This window comes from Puma concolor, chromosome C1 (assembly GCF_028749965.1).
Source record: "Puma concolor isolate L17-30 chromosome C1, mPumCon1.1.hap2, whole genome shotgun sequence".
Lineage (NCBI taxonomy): Eukaryota > Metazoa > Chordata > Mammalia > Carnivora > Felidae > Puma > Puma concolor.
This window is the reverse complement of record NC_141674.1, coordinates 24,942,703-24,958,826: the sequence shown is the minus strand read 5'-3', so window position 1 is coordinate 24,958,826 and position 16,124 is coordinate 24,942,703. Positions and strand designations below refer to the sequence as shown.

The window sequence follows — 16,124 nt, the reverse complement described above, 5'->3', positions numbered from 1 at the left end:
AGTAAAACTAAGGCCCAGAGAGGGAAAGTGATTTGCCTGAGGTCCTACAGTAAGTCAGGAAACCGACTCTGGTCTCCCACGTAGTGCTCCTGCACCACCCATCTTCTAGAAAGAGGTAGATTCCCAACTTCACCCTGGGGCTGCCCGACCAGGCGCCCACCAGGTCACGGCAGCCACAGCCAACACGCGTACGGCCCGCATCTGGACGACGGCTGCGCCTCGGAGCCTCAGTGGCCATCTGTGCAATGGGACCACTGGGGAGGACTGGGATCGCCGAGGCAGGCGGGCAGGCGGGTGGGTGGGGCCAACGCCGTGACTCAGCCGGGCGGGCGGGCGGGGAAGGGCTGCCCAGCCGGTCGGACCGGCCCGGGATGCAAACGAGCCGCCAGGGCCCGCCCGGGGCTGGGCCGCCCGGGGGGTGACGGGAAGGGAGGCCGGCCGGGCGCCGGCGAGCCCGGGACCCAGACGCGGCGCGGGCGGGCGCCCAGGCTGCGGACCGGGATGGGAGCGGGGCCCCGCGGCCGGCCGCGGCACCCGGAGCCCCGCTGAAGCGGCCGCGGAGAGCCCGCGCGGGAGCCGAGATGTGTCTGCGCCTGGGTGAGCCGCGGCGGGACGGCCCGCGAGGCCCCCGCCGCCTTCTCTGAGGGTCACTTTCCGCTCTCGGCCTCAGTTTCCCCAGCAATGCGGTGGAGGGAGGAGGGCCGCTGGTATCCTCTCGAGGTGGGGTAGCGCCTCCGCCCTCCTTCCCCACTTTCCTTTCCGGCGGAGGAGGGAACCCCCAGGCGGGAGGAGAGTCGCTGGAGAGAGCAGCGCGCGCTTGGCCCAGAAGGAGAGCAGAGGGAGGGAGACCCAGGGCCCGGGGAGCCCTGAGCCAGAGGCTCCCTGCCCTTTCGCCTCCTCAGCCTCGCAAAAGCCTCCCACCTCCAACCTTCCACTCCTCCAACAGGATCCAGACGGAGCGGGACTGGTGTGTCCCCTCCCCTCGCTCCTTGGGCACAGTGATGCTGCTCTTGGGCATCAGACAGACCCGGGGACTCCCCGCTTTCTGGCCAAGAGACCTCATGAACCTCAGTTTCCTCATCTGTAAAATGGGGGTGGTAGCACCACCTCCCAGGACTGCTGTGGGAACGAAGTTGGCTCCTGAGAGTGAAGTGCCAACCACATTGCTAAGTGCTCTAAGAATGATCACTTAGACAGGAGAGGTCAGGACTGCCCTGACACTCTGTCCGGGGCTCCAGGCACAGCCCCACACTGGCCCTGTCCCTCCAGTTTGACCAAGTCTTGGTCCTAGGAGGTTGTTGTTCGTAAGCCCAACCCTGAGCCCGGTGGTGTCTGGGCTGCCAGGCAGGTGGGTGGATGGGGCGAGGTGGGTCAGGCCCTTGGGACAAAGCTTCCTGTTTGACTAGCAGTTAATCTTCATGAGGCCATCCCAGTTCCAAGGTCCCATCCAGCCATCACCTGCACTCTGCTCTGAGACCCAGACCTGCTCCAGAGGGTCCTGCAGGGCCCCAAGTGTCTCAGCGACCAGCTGCGCTGGCCCCTCCCGAGTTTATATACCACAAGGTCACACAGAAGGGCTATGACAGCGGCCCTACCCTGCTGCTCCCAGGGACTGCTTCTTGGCACAGGGCCCCCAAGAATATCCACCCTAGTGATTCCTTCCTCCCTCCCTCCCTCCATCTTCCTTCCTTCCTTCCTTCCTTCCTTCCATCCTCTTTCTTTCTTTCTTTCTTTCTTTCTTTCTTTCTTTCTTCCGTCTTTCTTTTTCCTCTTTCTTACCTTCCTCTTTCTTTCTTTCCTTTCTTTTCCTTCCTTCCTTCCTCCCTCCCTTTCTCTCGTCCTTCCTTTCTCTCTCATCCTCCCTCCCATCCTTCCTCCCTCCCTCCCTGTCCCTTTCTCTTTCTTTCTCTCTCTCTCTCTCTCTCTCTCTCGCTCTCGCTCTCTTTCCTTCTTCTTTCATTTCTTTTAGCTACAGGGCTCCCATATATGAAATAGGATCCAACCCTTTCTGTCACAGATGAGGAGACTGAGGTGTAGGAAGGGACTTCCTAGAACTTAGTTTAGAGGCCTGGCCAGTTTCCCAGAGCTGGCTGGAATGAGGGGGCTGACAGGGCCAGGAGGCATAGTGTGTGTCCTCTGGGGCCAAGCCAGGACCCATAGGGGACATTCCAAAGAGCAGATATGGAACAGCCTGAGCTGCCCAAGGAGGAGAGATCCCTCCCCGTGAGGTGTGCAGACAGGGGCTGCGTAGCCACTTGGCCACTCAGAATCTGCAGAGGAGTCTCTGATGTTCTTTTGGTCCCAGCCTCCCCCACTTGCCCTGTCCCTGTCCAGTCTCCCTGTACCAAGAGCTTGCTTCTCCCAGCACCCCCAGGGTATGCCCCACCTACCTTCCCATCTGTCTCCTCCTGGGACCCTCCTCCACTGGGAGACAAGGGTTATTCTTCCCATTTCATTATTTTTTTAAATTAATAATTTATTTAGGTAATCTCTACACCCAACGTGGGGCTCAAACTCACGACCCCAAGGTTAAGAGTCATATGCTCTTTGGACTGAGCCAGCCAGGCACCCCTCTTCCCATTTTAAAGATGAGGAGATGGGTCCTCAGAGGCTTGAGTTTCTTGCCCCAAGTCAGTTCAGCAATTGTGAGTTGACTATTATGTGCCAGGCTCTACACACCAAACTGAATCCCGAGCAGGATCTGATCCCTGCCCAGTGCACTAGGGGCTCTTTGGGGCCTAGACAGTGACTGTCAAACTCGCCGTGGTACCTTAGGGCCTGGCACAGAGCAGGCACTCTGAGCATTTGAGTAACAAACTCCTGAATGAATAAATCAGTGAATGGGGAGCTTCGTGGAAAGATCATGGACCTAGAGCTAGAGACCTGGGTTCAAGTTGTGGCCCTGTCACGCGTCACCTTGAGCACTGACAAGAACTCCTGCCCTTTATTAAGTACCACCTGTGTGCTTTTCCAGCCTTAGAGCCCCAAAGACTCTCACGAAGGTGTTGTGAACCCCTTTTCCAAATGAGGAAACTGAGGCTCAGAGAAGACAAGTCACTGACCCCAAGCCCTCCGGAAACAGACTTAGCACCCAGTGTCCACTAATCCTGCCAGGGCCTCAGTCTTCTCCTCTGCCAGAGGCTGAGCCACACCATGGCCCTGACCTGGCTGTCCCCCACAGGTGGCCTGAGTGTGGGGGACTTCCGGAAGGTGCTGATGAAGACAGGGCTGGTGCTGGTAGTGCTGGGCCATGTGAGCTTCATTGCAGCCGCTCTTCTGCACGGCACTGTGCTGCGCTACGTGGTTGCCCCACGCGATGCCGTGGCTCTGCAGTACTGCGTGGTCAACATCCTCTCTGTCACGTCCGCCATCGTGGTATGGCCAGGCGGGGAGGGTGACTGGCGAGAGGGAGCTGGAGGGGGCTTGGGGTGGGCAAGGAGAGAGCCCCGAGCCTCTGGTCTCTCAACCTCTCCCTGCCTCAGCTGCCTTGTCTATTACATGGGGATTGTAGCATTGTCCACCTGACAGGGTCCCCGTGAGTATGAATGAGATCACGTAAAGTGATCCACGTAATGAGATCCACGTAAAGTGCGTGTCATGGTATCTGGCGCATGGTTAGTGCTCACGCTTGCGAACTGGGATTATTATGATGACAGGGAAGTAACCAAGGCAGTGCTGGACAAAAGGAAGGAGCATCAGCTGAGCTTGGGAGGGTCCAGGAGTGTTCACAGAGCTGGAGGCCCCTGAGCTGGATATTGACGGATGAGTAGGAGTTCAAAGATAGGCTGCGATTACCATAGCCCACATAGGAGGCACGCTGGGGCCAGCAAGTAGGAGAGGAAGCTGGGATGACATTCCAGAGACAGAGAGAATGGCAGATGCAAAGGTGTGGAGGTGGGAATGGCTAAGATCTATTCTGGGGACACCGAAAAAACAAATTTGGCAGGAACTTAGCATTAGGCACGGTCTATGGTAGGTGCTCAATTAATGGTGGCCGTGGCTATGACGAGGTGTCAGTACCTGTTTGAGGAATCCACGAATGAAGGGCTCTGGCATTCTGAAGGTCACAGAGCTCTTTCCCACCTGTTAGCAGAGGTGGCTGCAGCTTTTGGGCAACACCCATCCATCAAAGCCTTGAGTTCCATCTCTGCCACCTCCCGGCTGAGGGACTTCTTCCTCTCTCTAAGCCTAGTCTCTCCTCTACAAAGTGAAGCTCCAACAGCCCGCTTGCGCCGAGACTTAGGTGAATGGAGATCACATGCCCCAGCAAGCGGGAGAAGCCTCAGTCAGTGGGACGGGCCGGGCTGTGCAGATGTGTGGTGTCCCCTGGAGTGACCCCTGGGGTTCCCCAGTGACCCCAGTGTTCCTCTCACCAGCCTTGTAAGGAACTCCGGGAGAGCAGTGAGCTCAGGGTTAGGAGATCCACCGGGGATGGGCTCTGGGCTGGACCCCTTCAGCTTTGCCCTCATTTGTGCGTTAATCCTCAACTGCATCTGGCAACAGGGGGCGTCTGTTACCCCCGCTTTCCAGAGGGGGAAACCAACACTGAGGATTCACCCAACCTCCTGTCGATACAAAGAAGCCAGGCTGGATCCGAAACCGTTCGTGTCTGACGCCAAAGCTAGTGTCCTTTCTGTGAGCTCATCCTGCAGACTGGGGCTTAGCCCAGAGAGCTTGGGGCACTTACGTGGGGCTGTTCAGTGAAGTAAAGCCATTGCTGGGTGGCCATCAGACCACCTGCCTCCCATGGGCTCAGCCCATTGAATTCTCCTCCATGAAGTGTTCTGACTTGTTAAAATAACAATTTTGTGCTTAGTTCCTTGCCAGTTGAGTTTACTTAGTTTATCCCCAAATCCTTCCACTCCAGAGAGACATGTCATGTATAGCCTGTGACATGGCCCTGTGGCCCTGGGCTACACAGGTCCCCGTTTGAGTTAAACACCTATAGGCAGTGGGGAGTCACGGAAGGTTGTAGGCAGGGAGTTACCGGATATTAGAAACATCTCTTTGGGGCTGGACCGTGAGGAGGCAGTGCCTCTGTGCAGATGGAGGTAGTGAGGCCAAAGCTGAGCGGAGATGAGGGGCCAGGGGCTTGGAGGGCTAGAGTTGGCCTCGGTGGAATCTTTACCCGGAGCTGCCCCTGACACCTGCCTGCTCTCCTTCCCCACAGGTCATCACCTCAGGCGTTGCAGCCATCGTGTTGTCACGCTACCTCCCCAGCATCCCCCTGGTATGTGGCTCCTCCTGGGAGGGGCTGTAGGGGTCGGGTGGGGGCAGCAGCCACCCCAAAGGGCCTAGCTTGCCCGGAGGGAGTGAGGCTGACCCCATGGGACCAAGCCTGACATCCGTTGACCGGTGGCCTCCCCCATCCAGCGCTGGACGGTGTTTAGTTCGAGCACGGCCTGTGCCCTTCTTTCTCTGACCTGTGCCCTGGGCCTCTTGGCCTCCATCGCCGTGACCTTTGCCACCCAAGGCCGGGCGCTGCTGGCTGCCTGCACTTTTGGAAGCCCCGGACTGCTGGTACTGGTGCCTGACTGTCCCTTCGACCCCACGCGCATTTACGTGAGTGCTCAGGCCTGGGATTGCAGGAGGGGGCAGGGCAGGGCTGGAGGAGTGGGGGGATGGGTGGTGACACCCAGGGGCTCATCAGAGGTGGGAAGGGTTCTTGGAGACCCACCCTGCATCCTGCCCCTTGTGCCCCCCCCCGCAGAGCTCCAGCCTGTGCCTCTGGGGCATCTCGCTAGTGTTCTGCGTGGCAGAGAGCGTGTTTGCTGTGCGCTGTGCCCAGCTCGCCCACCAGCTGCTGGAACTGAGGCCCTGGTGGGGGAGAAGCAGCCACCACATGGTAAGGCCCGCCACCCCCTCCATCAGCCCCGACTCCCCATATTTCCTGGGAGCCCTTGCTGGGAAGCCCAGGCTGGTCTGCCCCTACCCTCTGCATGGGGCCCCTGCCTTGAGAACTGGGAGAGTTTTTCCTCCAGGATGAAAGGGAGAAGCTCGGAGGCTTAGAGAGGTCAGGTGTCCCAGCTAAGTCACACAGCTGAAACCTGGCTCCCCCAAGGCCCAGGATGAGTCTTGAGGGAGAGGGAGGAGTATCTGGGTTCAATCTGGGGGCACCCCAAGGGTATGGCCTGGCTCTTGCATGGGAGGGGGTAGTGAGGTTCTTTTGCCCCAGAGATCCTCCCAGCCCTCCCCTCATCCCCTCCCCTGGGTGTCCTATAGGAGCAGACCCCGTTCCCCGGCAGCCTCTTGTGTCTCTGCAGATGCAGGAGAGCCCAGAGCCCGTGGAGGGCCATGACCTGCTGAGCTGCACCAGCTCTGAGCCGCTGACCCTCTGAGAGCTGGTGGCCCGTCCAGGCCCCGTGACCACTGGGGCCCCCTGCAACCAAGTCTGCACTGTGACCAGGTCAGGATTCCTGGAACAGACCCGAGAGGTTTCACTGGTCACTCAGGGGCCCGGGTGGGGCTTTCAACCCCTTCCCTCAGCTACCCAGCCCACTGCACTGAAATGAGACTTTATTCTGAAGTTATTAAAAAGAACAGAGATGCTCCACATGGATGCATGCAGCAGGGGAGGGGACTCGGCCGGGGGCCCTGTGCTTCTTTCCCACACAGGATGCTGTGGTTGGGGCTCTGGATGTGTCTGCCCATCCGTGGGCCTGTGTGTGTGTCTTTCTGAGAGAGGAAAAATATACAGAGGGATCTGTGGGTCTGTGTTCATCCGAGTGCTGAAAGGCAGGTGGGGGTTCATGGGACCCACAGCTGGGAGCCTGGAACTGAGTGCGGTGGGGGGGGTTCCTTTTGCATCGTGGCCTCCAGGCCAACAAGAGCTGTGGAGCAGGAAGGGTCGAGACCCTCCTGCAGGAAAGGACGACTCAAGGAAGCTTTTTCCTCAAACCCCCACACCTCCGGAATCCTTCCTCCTATCCAAATGAAGACAGCCTCCTCACCTGGGCATGATTCCGCCCTCCACCCAGGCTGAGAGCTACAAGGGCGGGGTGGGGGTGGGGGAGCTTGCCCGGTGGTTGGGGGAGGAGCTCGAGGCTGCGTGTGAGTCGGGGTGCGGGTGGGGGCGGGGGAGAATGGCTGAAGTTCCCTCTGGGTAAGGGAGGGCAGACCCAGCCAGAGCCTGCGTCTCAATCATTGCCTAAGGGAGATACTGCCTTTTGGACTGAGGGTGCTTACCGCTTGCTTGCTGTAGGGTTGCCTTCTCCATAGACCCCAGAGTGCAGTCCCTGGGGGCGGGGGGTGTGGGCAAGGGGGGGGGGTGCGACCAGCCTGACCCCCAGCCTGGATAGACACAAGGAAAGGAAGCCGGGAGAGGGCCAGTGAAGGCAGGGAGGAGGGGGAACCTGGGTCCTGTCGTTCAGAACTGGGAGGCGCTGCTGGGGTCGCACTGCAGCAGACGCACGATGGACGGGTCGCTTTTGGCCCCGCGGATGAACTCCTCCAGGGACAGCTTGCCTGCGGGGCGAGGGGAGCAGTGATGCTGGAGAAGGCGGCCGCGCAGCGAGAGGAGGCCGAGGAGAGCCGCGGGAGAGGAAGGGGGAGTGGCACCCGCCCCGCCCCATCCCTGCCCCCTCACCGTCGTTGTTTGTGTCCATTTGGCGGAAGATTTTCTCGGTCCTCTTTTCTGGGGTCGACTCGTCCTCCGGCATCTTCATCACGGACGAAACCATCTTGTAAATGGCCTGAGGGGCGGGAGGGGGAGGCAGGGAGTGAGAGGAGCCTGCCCGAGCCCCCCACCCCCAGCATCCAAAACGGCCTCCACACACGCAGAAGATTGCTGCCCCCGCTTGGGTGAGGTGGAGAGATGGTCACGGAGGCGTGGTGGAACGGGAAGGGGGGTTAGTTTAGGAAGGAGTGCCTGGAGAGGCTTCCCAGAAGAGGGGGCTATTGGAGCGGGCCCTGACCAAGTTCCCTTGGAGCGCCAGGTGGGAAAGGCATTGCTGGCAGAGCAATCTGCACGTACAAAGGACCTGCAGCAGGAAGCTGAGTGGGCGCCGAGAATTTGGGGGTGGCTGAGTGCAGTGGGCCAGGAGAGAGGTTGGAGGATATCGGGACCCAGATAGCGAAGGGGCTAGAACATCGGGCTTAGGAGCTGGTGCGGGGCGCTGCGGGCTCCAGGATGAGTACCGGCTTAGGGCTGCTTTTCTGAAACTTCGGGGCCCTGGGCAGCCCGCGCTCGGCCGCCTACAGGGGGCGCTGGACGAAGGAGGTGACATTGGGCTGCGGCGCCTGTGTGGCCGGCAGGGGGCGCAGAGCCGCACTAAGGGCTGTAGGGCTCGAGGCCGCAGGGCCCAGAGTGGGCGGGGGCATTATGCAAATAAACGCAAATGAGCATCTGCCAGAGGCGGGGACAGCATGCGCTCAGTTGTGCCCAGAACTGCAGCTGCCACGTGCAGGATCTCTGGAGGCAACACGAAGGAGGATATTTGTGCTAAATGTAGGCAGAGCACGTAGGGCTTGGCCTGTGGGATAGACTGGGTCCTGGCGCCCCAGAACTCAAGGACCAGACGGATCCCCCCCGATGTTCCAGCTCTTTGCAACTGACACCTCTGCCAAGAAGCCTCCCTTCTCCCATCCCATAAACTTCCCTTGCCTCAGATCCAGATCCGGCCTCCGTACTGGTCTCTTCCGGCCTCTTTCCCTCGCATCTGTCCCCCACGCTGCCTCTGAAAGCTTTCCAAACACAGATCTCCACCGCCACGTCCCCAGCCCAGTGGGCCGCCGCCTCGCTCCCATCACACACAGGCTTCCCTCCAGGCCCACCGTGCACCCAGCTCCTTCTGGATGCTGCCCCACGCTCCTTCTGCTGCCTCCCACTCCTCTTTGGGACTCCACTTACATAGCGCTTTCTTAGGGAGGCCTTCTCTGATCCTGCCTGGGTCAAGGTCCATATGCTGGCCCAGAGCCTCCTGGGCTCTTCCTTTGGGGACACCTCTCTGAAAGTAATTTTGTAGGATTGCACCTAGTTTCCAGCATACAGCTAAAGATCATGGATATCTAGCTAGTACCCATATCCTCAGAACTTAGCACAGTGCCTGGCATCTGGCAGGGACTCCACGGCTTAAAAGCCTTTGGTGCCTCCCACTGTCCTCTGTACCAAGTCCAAACCATTCAGCCCTGGTCACTCAAGGTACTTCTCGTTTGGTCCCTGCTGACCTCTCCATCATCAGGCCTCCCCTGGTGAGTGACCCTGCCACAACCAACCTCTCCATGCCTTTCAGGTTTCCCAGAATATACAGCCTCTTCCTGGAATAATAGTACTAGCTACCACTTGTCAGTCTCCTGCCGTGTGCCAGGTACTTTACACGCATTATTTCTTAACCTCACAACGGCCCTGAAAAGCAGGTATCGTGATCCCCATTTTCCAGATAAGAAATGGAGGCTTGGAAAGGGAATTGACGGCAGAGACTGAATTAGAATCCACTCCTTCAGAGTTGTGGGATAGATGCTTGTGGGTAGTGATGACCAGCAGGGGTTTTGAAGTAAGATGGACTTGGAGTGGCATCCTGGTTCCACTAATGTGGAAGCCTTGGACAAATCCTTATGTGTAGCCTTGGACAAGCCCTTAACCTCTGTGAACCTGTCTCCTCATTTCTCCCTCATTAGGATTGTCCAGACTGTTGTAGTTAGAATAGTAGCTGGCTGGAGTAAGTGGTCAGCAAACAGCAGCTCATAATATAATCATTACTCATCCACCACATCCTCAGGCCTTCCCTGCCTTTCAGTCCCCTAGACTCCAGATGCCACATTTAGCTAGTCAGTGCAGACTTCTTCTCTCCCACCAGAGTGGGAGCCCCAAGAGGCCAAGACGCAGCGTTTTCCCTTGTGGTGTGTCCACAGGGTTGGGTCCTGAGAAGGATGGCCAGGTGACTTAGAGAGTGACTGCTCCCCTCGTGACAGCCCTCTCCTGGGCCTCCTAATTAATTGTCTGGAATTGTGCACTTACTGTTTCATTGGAGCCAACTTGTAATTAATCAGTCACTGGGATTTGCAGAGCTCTGTCTGCACCAGCCGTCTTGGGCTGCCCGGCTGCCATAAAGGAAATCAGGGCTTACGTAGCAGAGGTCAGCCAGGCAGGGGTCCTGAGGAGGCCGAAGGAATGAAGCTGAGCATGACGGATGTCTTGGGTTTGGCGCCCCCAACAGGGCTGAGATTTACCAGTATAGAGCAGTGCAACCACACGAAGTGGTAAAACGTGAACATCTCTCATATTGGTTGGTATGTTCAATCCCTGAGCTGTTGCTGTTTTCCATCACCCTGATTGCCCCAGCCCTTCCACCAGGACCCCCAGAACTTCCCACTGTCCGTCAGCTAGAGAGTCCATGCCTGGTCCATGGGGGTCACAAACATTAAGGCTTTACCCCTAGCGATAGACACAGAGAGGGCAGCGCATCCCCAAGCAGCCCATGCTAGTCTAGCTCAAGAGAGCATACCCCGATGCTTAGCAAGAGAGAAGCCAAAGCAAGAATCCAGTAGGGGCTGGATGCAATGGAAGGGGAAGCAGCAGAGCCGAGGAACCAGAGGGAAAGGATTCAGAGAGGCAAAAGGAAAGAGCAAGAGCTTGTGCAAAGCTGTGCAGTGGGATTACTCAGGGCATATCCTAAGGATGTTGAAAAGGCCACTCTGGCTAGAGCAGAGAATGTGCAGAAGAGAGAATAGCAACCGACAGCATCCAACATTTGCCAAGTAACAATCATATGGAGGACTCTCTTCTCTCCTGCTAGAGCCCCTGTCCCACTTTATACCTGCAGTAACCTGGTGCTGTAGGGAGCTAACACCCTCACTATATGGGTGAAGAAACACAGGCTCAGGCAAAAAGTGAACTAGGAACTGGATAGATAGACTAGAACCAGAGCCCTGATGGACTTCAATGCTGGGCCAGGGGGATAGGCACTCTGGAAGATTGAGCTAATATATGCTACACTTAAACTTGTACTAAGAAAGAGCATTTATATCAGGTCCTTAAATCTCCCTGTGAGGTCAGTATCACCACCCCCATTTTACAAATGGGAAATCTAAGAGTTGAAGCCAACTCCAGAACTAGAAGCCAGATCCCTTTCTAGGGGCAACTCTGAGTGGTGGCCAGCTTGAACTTGACTCCACCACATACATGCTGTGTGACCTTGAGCAAGTCACTTCACCTCTCTGAGCCTCGCGGGGTTATTGTAAGGATGCACTGGCTCATGGATATCAACATATCACTTAGTACTAGGTTTTTAATGGGCCCTCAGTCAGTTGAAAGGTGGCTGGGTCCTCATGGAAAGTGGATGGTGGACCCAAGGTAGTCCACTTACAGGCTGTGTGGCTTTGGGCCAATGTCTTTACCTGAGCATTCATTTTGTCCTGAGTAAATGAGGATCAATGAAACATAACTGGCCTGTACTCTGAAGAAATGTCAAGTTTTGAAAGACAAAGACTGAGGAATTATTACAGATTACAGGACTCTAAAGAGACACAGCAATGAAATGCAATGTGTGATCCTCAACCTGGGTAAAAAGTGCCATACGGAACATTTCGAGACAGTTGACAAAACTGGAATATGGTCTGTAAGTTAGATAATAGCATTTATCTACATTAGAAAATAGTTTCTACATTAAATGTCCTGACTTTGATAATTATATTATGGGTCATGTAAGAGTATGTTCCTGTTCTTAGGAAATATATCCTGATGCATTCAGGGGTAGAGGGTCATGTTCAGAACAACAGCGAAGCATTGCACACACGCTCGCATGCCCGTAATGATAAAGCAAATATGGCAAAAGTTAATTGGTGAATCTGGGTAAAGGATGTATGAGAGTTTTCTCAACTTTTCTTTAAATTGGAAACCAGTTCCTAATAGTTTTTTAAACGGGTCACAAGAGTAGCACCCGCCACTACCTACCCACAAGGGCTCTCGAGAGGATGAAAGGGAATGGGGGGTGCCAACTGCTGGGCCCTGCATCTGGCATTTGAGGGGTCCAGGGGCCCACCTGCACAATCTCGAGCATCTCCTCGCGGCTGATGTAGCCGTTGCCATCCAGGTCATACATGCTGAAGGCCCACATGAGCTTCTGCTCCAGGCGGCCACGCGAGGTCACGCTCAGCGCGATGATGAACTCCCGGAAGTCAATGGTGCCATCGCTGTTGGTGTCAAAGGTGCGGAAGACGTGCTCGGCAAATTTGGAGGCGTCACCGTAGGGGAAGAAGTTGGCGTAGATCTTCTTGAACTCGTCCACGTTGAGGATGCCCGTGGGGCAGTCCTTGAGGAAGCCCTTGTACCACTCCTGCAGCTCCAACTCCGAGAACTCCGTGTTCTCCCGCAGGTCCTGCAGCATCTCTGGCCGCAGCTTGCTGTTCTGCTTGCCCATGGCCACCAAGCCAAGTCCCACCTGGATTCCCGAGGAGGTCAAGGGGTAGAGAGGAAATGGTCAGGCCCTCTTGGCCCCTTGACGCCACTCCAGGAAGGCCCCCCAGACACCAGGCTCTCCAGTCTCTCATTTGACCCAATGAAAGATAGCAGCTGGCCCAAAGTCAACAGCCCATACCCTGGCATCCTGCCCGTGACATGCTCCACACCATTTCCCAGGACCTTACAATTTCCCAGGGAACAGACCAGGAGACGGAGGAAGGGAAGGGGACTCACATTTACTGGAGAGCCTTCTCAGTGCCGGCCACTGGGCTTTCACAAGTGAATATCATTTCACACTCACAAAGTGAAGTCCAGGAGTTAGCCCCGCTTTACAAAGGAGAAGGCAGGCTCAAGGAAGTGAGGTGACCTGTTTCAGGTCGCAAAGCCGTGGAGTGACAGGGCTGCCTCCCAGAGTTGCCCAGGGAGGTGCAAAAAGGCCTTCTGGTCCTCTTCCCTCTTCCCTACTGCTCCTTCTTTGCCTCACATATGCCTGCTCATTACAAAATACACCTCCAGCCCAGACACTGACCTGTTCTCTCCCCCACATATGTGTGCCTGACAAAGGCCAGCGTAAGATAGATGTTAACCTAGGCTCCAGAGCCAGACCACCTGGGTTTGAAGCTCAGGTCTGCTTCTTGCCAGCTAGGTGACCTTAGATGAGTTCCTTCTACTCTCTCTGCCTCATCTGTAAAATGAGGGTAATAGTACCTACCTCATTATTGTGGGGATTAAATGAGTTAATACATGTGAAGCACTTAGAATGATGCCTACACGTATATGTGCTACATAAGTGTCAAATAAAAATGATTTATGTGTACCCAGATGCCACAAGACTCATGCACAAGAACATACAAATGAATACACACTGACACATATTAATGCTACATAGCTCACCAAATCCATACACTGGCTCCCAGGCCACTCACATACCACCATGGGTCACCATGCCTCCACACCACATTCCCTCTGCTCCACAACTCACATGTACTGACACACGGCACCACTCACGAACAGCTCCCATACCCTGTGCATCAAGACACCAGCCCACGACCCCACATGTCTCACAAATGCCATCACAAGCCAACTCCCATGCTGACACCTCTCACATGGCCAGCTGCACGTGGGACCCTCAGGCAGCCTTGCCATCTTTCTTTTCCCAGGGGTGCTTGCAGGTCCCAGGAGAGGGAGCTGCAGCCCTTCTCAGACATAACAGGGGCCTCTTTTCCAGTGAGAGCCCTGGCCAGCCAACCTTTCCCCAATACCTACCTTTCACATAGTCCAGAAAGATCCCCTCACTAAAGGAGGTTAAGGCGCGGAGGGCTGAGGGGAAGGCAATGGAGAGGAGACAGCCAGACAGTTCCAGGCAGGAGTGTAGGGGTGTATGCAAGTGAATCCCTCCCCCCAGCCTCGGGCTGTGAGTGAGACAGGGTGAGGATGTTCCTTGTGTGTGCATTTGCACATAGCTCTCTGCACATGTGGATGAACATGTGTGTGAGTGCTTGGGTTCATGTACGCACATATGTCTCGGGTTTCTGCATGGCATTTGACTCCCGTGTGTTTCAGTCAATATATGTGCATGTGACTAGGTACGCACCCATCACAGTATGAGGGGGATATGCCTGAGTGGCCATTTAGTGGACTTGTGTGTGTCCTCAGCAGTGTCACATGCATGTTTTTGCAAGTTGGTGACCCTCCATTCTAAAGCAGCCTTTTCTGCCCCAGACTGAGGACCCAATGAACAAGTGTGTGGGAGGGGACTGAGGAAATGCGTGGGGCTGGGGCGGAGAAGTGTGTCCCTTAGTCCCCTCCTCAAGGTCCAAGGAACTGGGTCATCGGGGCGGGGGCAGAGAGATGCGCTGGGCAGGAGAGATCTTCCAGTGGCCCCCTCCTCCCTGCCACCCTCAGAACTGCCCCTCCAAATCGGAAGACTTGGAAACGAGGGTGGTAGAAGGTTCTGTTGTCTCCGCAAAGACCCCTAGTCCCCCGAGTGGGAGGCCCCCCAGCTCGACCTGAGAAACTCGCCCTGGGGACCTTCTCCAAACCTCTCCCCAGCTCTCGCCCTGAGCCCACGCTTCAGAGCGCCGGGCGCGGGGCCCCTCCTGGAGGGGGCGCTCCGAGGCGGCCGGAACGCGACTCCTCCCCGCTGGCCACTCGGCGGTCAGGACCCTGGAGAGCGCCGCGCTCTTCCCCTAGGGAGCCCCCTTCTCCCCAGCGCCCTCGGAAGGAGGCTCCCCGGGAGGCGCGAGAGCGGCGGGGTTGGAGAGGCTGGACGGGGCCCCCTCCCTCCGGGCTGCCCCCTCTCCGCATCACCCAGCCCCGGCCGGAGCGGCCCCCACTCACCCAGCGACGCGGAGACACCGACTGCGCAGGGAAGGCGGCGCTGCTGCGGCGCGCGGCGGCAGAGGCGGCCGGAGGGGCGGGCTGGGGGCGGGGGGAGGGACTGCCAGGGAGACGCCCCGCGGCGTTGGCCCGGAGCCCCTCCCCTGGGGGGGGGGGGTCCCTGTTCCTCCCCTTCCCCTCCAGCCCCGGGGCGGGGGGAAGCAGTGAGCTAGGCTCTGCCCCCGCCCCTGCCCGGGAGAGGGAAGGGGACGCCCTCACTTCCCCGGCCCCCTCACTAGGGAGCGCCCGCCGGGGGAGGAGGACAGAGGTTTCCATCTCCTCAGCATCTCGACTCAGGTAGCCCGAATGGGGTCCGGGGGGTCAGTGCCCAGAGACGTCTTTCCGAGCCGAGGGCAACCCCGGCCGCTCCACCCCCAACCCTACCTGGGCGCGAATCCGCACGTCGCTCAGCGAGCGGAATCCGGAGCCTGGGCGGTTCGATAGGCGCCCTCCTTGCCACCACGCCTCAACTCGCGAACTAACAGAGCTGGGGGCTCTTTCGCGAGCGGGCAGCTCCCATTTCTCCAGTCCGGGAGGTCTTGGGGGGGGGGGTAGACACGCCCCCTCCCCCACCTCGGCTTTAGAGAGCCCCGCCCCCATCTCCTGCCCACCGCCCCGGATCTCACCGCCCTTCCCCCCACCCCCCACCCCTCTCAGAATGAATCTCACCTCCCAACATTGATCTAAACTGCTCCTCCCATACTCGCTTCCGACCCCAGGCTCTGCCTCTGCTGTCCAGTCTCGGGGGTTCTGAAGTGCGTAGGCACCTTACCTCGGGACAGCCCTTCTCCGGAGTCGCTGACCCCCCCAGCACATCTCCTCCTGCCAGGATGGGGGCTGCATCCTCCTTCAGCCAGCTTCTGCAACACCCCCCCCCCCCCCACACACACACACATCCTGGGCTCGAATTTTGTCCTTTATCTCTAGGAGGTGGGCCTTATCGTCCCCTCTTCACAAATGAGCAACCTGAAGTTCAGAGGGGTAAATGATTTTCCCCATGTCTCACAGCTGGTGAATGGAAGGCCTGGACTTGAATCCATATGCCTTCATCCTTTCATCGCACAAATATTCATCAAGCAGTATTTCTGTGCCCAGCATTTTTCTAGGCAGTGGGGTTACAGAAGCGGGCAGTAAACAGTGGACAAAATATACAAGTCAACTCTGTGGTGTATTAGATACATATTTTGGGAAAAGTTGAGATCGGCGTTTAGAGGCTGCGATGGTGGCAGTGCTGAGGACCATTCCAAAGATTGTGAGGACCATTCCAAGGATTGTAGATTTCATTCCAGGTGACATGGGATGCTCTAGGTTGGGGCCTTGAGCAGAGTGAGGGTCTGACTTTCAGGCC

General features: G+C 57.2%; 2 protein-coding genes across 3 annotated transcripts; one reads left to right on the top strand and one right to left on the bottom strand.

Annotated features, from left to right (window-relative positions):
• The first annotated feature begins 363 nt into the window (after window positions 1–363).
• Window positions 364–6,551, top strand: TMEM54 (transmembrane protein 54). Of its 2 annotated transcripts, none has more exons than XM_086716357.1 (6): window positions 364–597; window positions 3,182–3,375; window positions 5,171–5,230; window positions 5,374–5,562; window positions 5,711–5,845; window positions 6,264–6,551. In XM_086716357.1, exons 1-6 carry the CDS (start codon window positions 582–584, stop codon window positions 6,336–6,338), a joined length of 669 nt encoding a protein of 222 aa, XP_086572483.1. In that variant the 5' UTR covers window positions 364–581; the 3' UTR covers window positions 6,339–6,551. The 2 variants fall into 2 exon arrangements, with proteins under 2 accessions (XP_086572483.1, XP_086572484.1); XM_086716358.1 differs by lacking the exon at window positions 364–597 and adding an exon at window positions 2,167–2,242.
• On the bottom strand, window positions 6,500–14,842 carry HPCA (hippocalcin). The gene is made up of 4 exons (XM_086716356.1): window positions 14,738–14,842; window positions 11,979–12,377; window positions 7,586–7,691; window positions 6,500–7,464 (listed from the first exon to the last, which is right to left on the bottom strand). Exons 2-4 carry the CDS (start codon window positions 12,354–12,356, stop codon window positions 7,367–7,369), a joined length of 582 nt encoding a protein of 193 aa, XP_086572482.1. The 5' UTR covers window positions 12,357–12,377; window positions 14,738–14,842; the 3' UTR covers window positions 6,500–7,366.
• Between the last annotated feature and the right edge of the window lie 1,282 nt (window positions 14,843–16,124).

Bases quoted from the DNA above. Each gene is read 5' to 3' on its own strand.
- HPCA (XM_086716356.1), bottom strand. From the start codon at position 12,356: ATGGGCAAGCAGAACAGCAAGCTGCGGCCAGAGATGCTGCAGGACCTG. The intron at 7,692-11,978 runs GTGGGCCCCTGG...CCCGCCCCTCAG, and splicing joins AGATGCTCGAGATTGTGCAG to GCCATTTACAAGATGGTTTC. The intron at 7,465-7,585 runs GTGAGGGGGCAG...CTCGCCCCGCAG, and splicing joins AATGGACACAAACAACGACG to GCAAGCTGTCCCTGGAGGAG.
- TMEM54 (XM_086716358.1), top strand. From the start codon at position 2,182: ATGGAACAGCCTGAGCTGCCCAAGGAGGAGAGATCCCTCCCCGTGAGG. The intron at 5,231-5,373 runs GTATGTGGCTCC...TCCCCCATCCAG, and splicing joins ACCTCCCCAGCATCCCCCTG to CGCTGGACGGTGTTTAGTTC. The intron at 5,846-6,263 runs GTAAGGCCCGCC...GTGTCTCTGCAG, and splicing joins GGAGAAGCAGCCACCACATG to ATGCAGGAGAGCCCAGAGCC.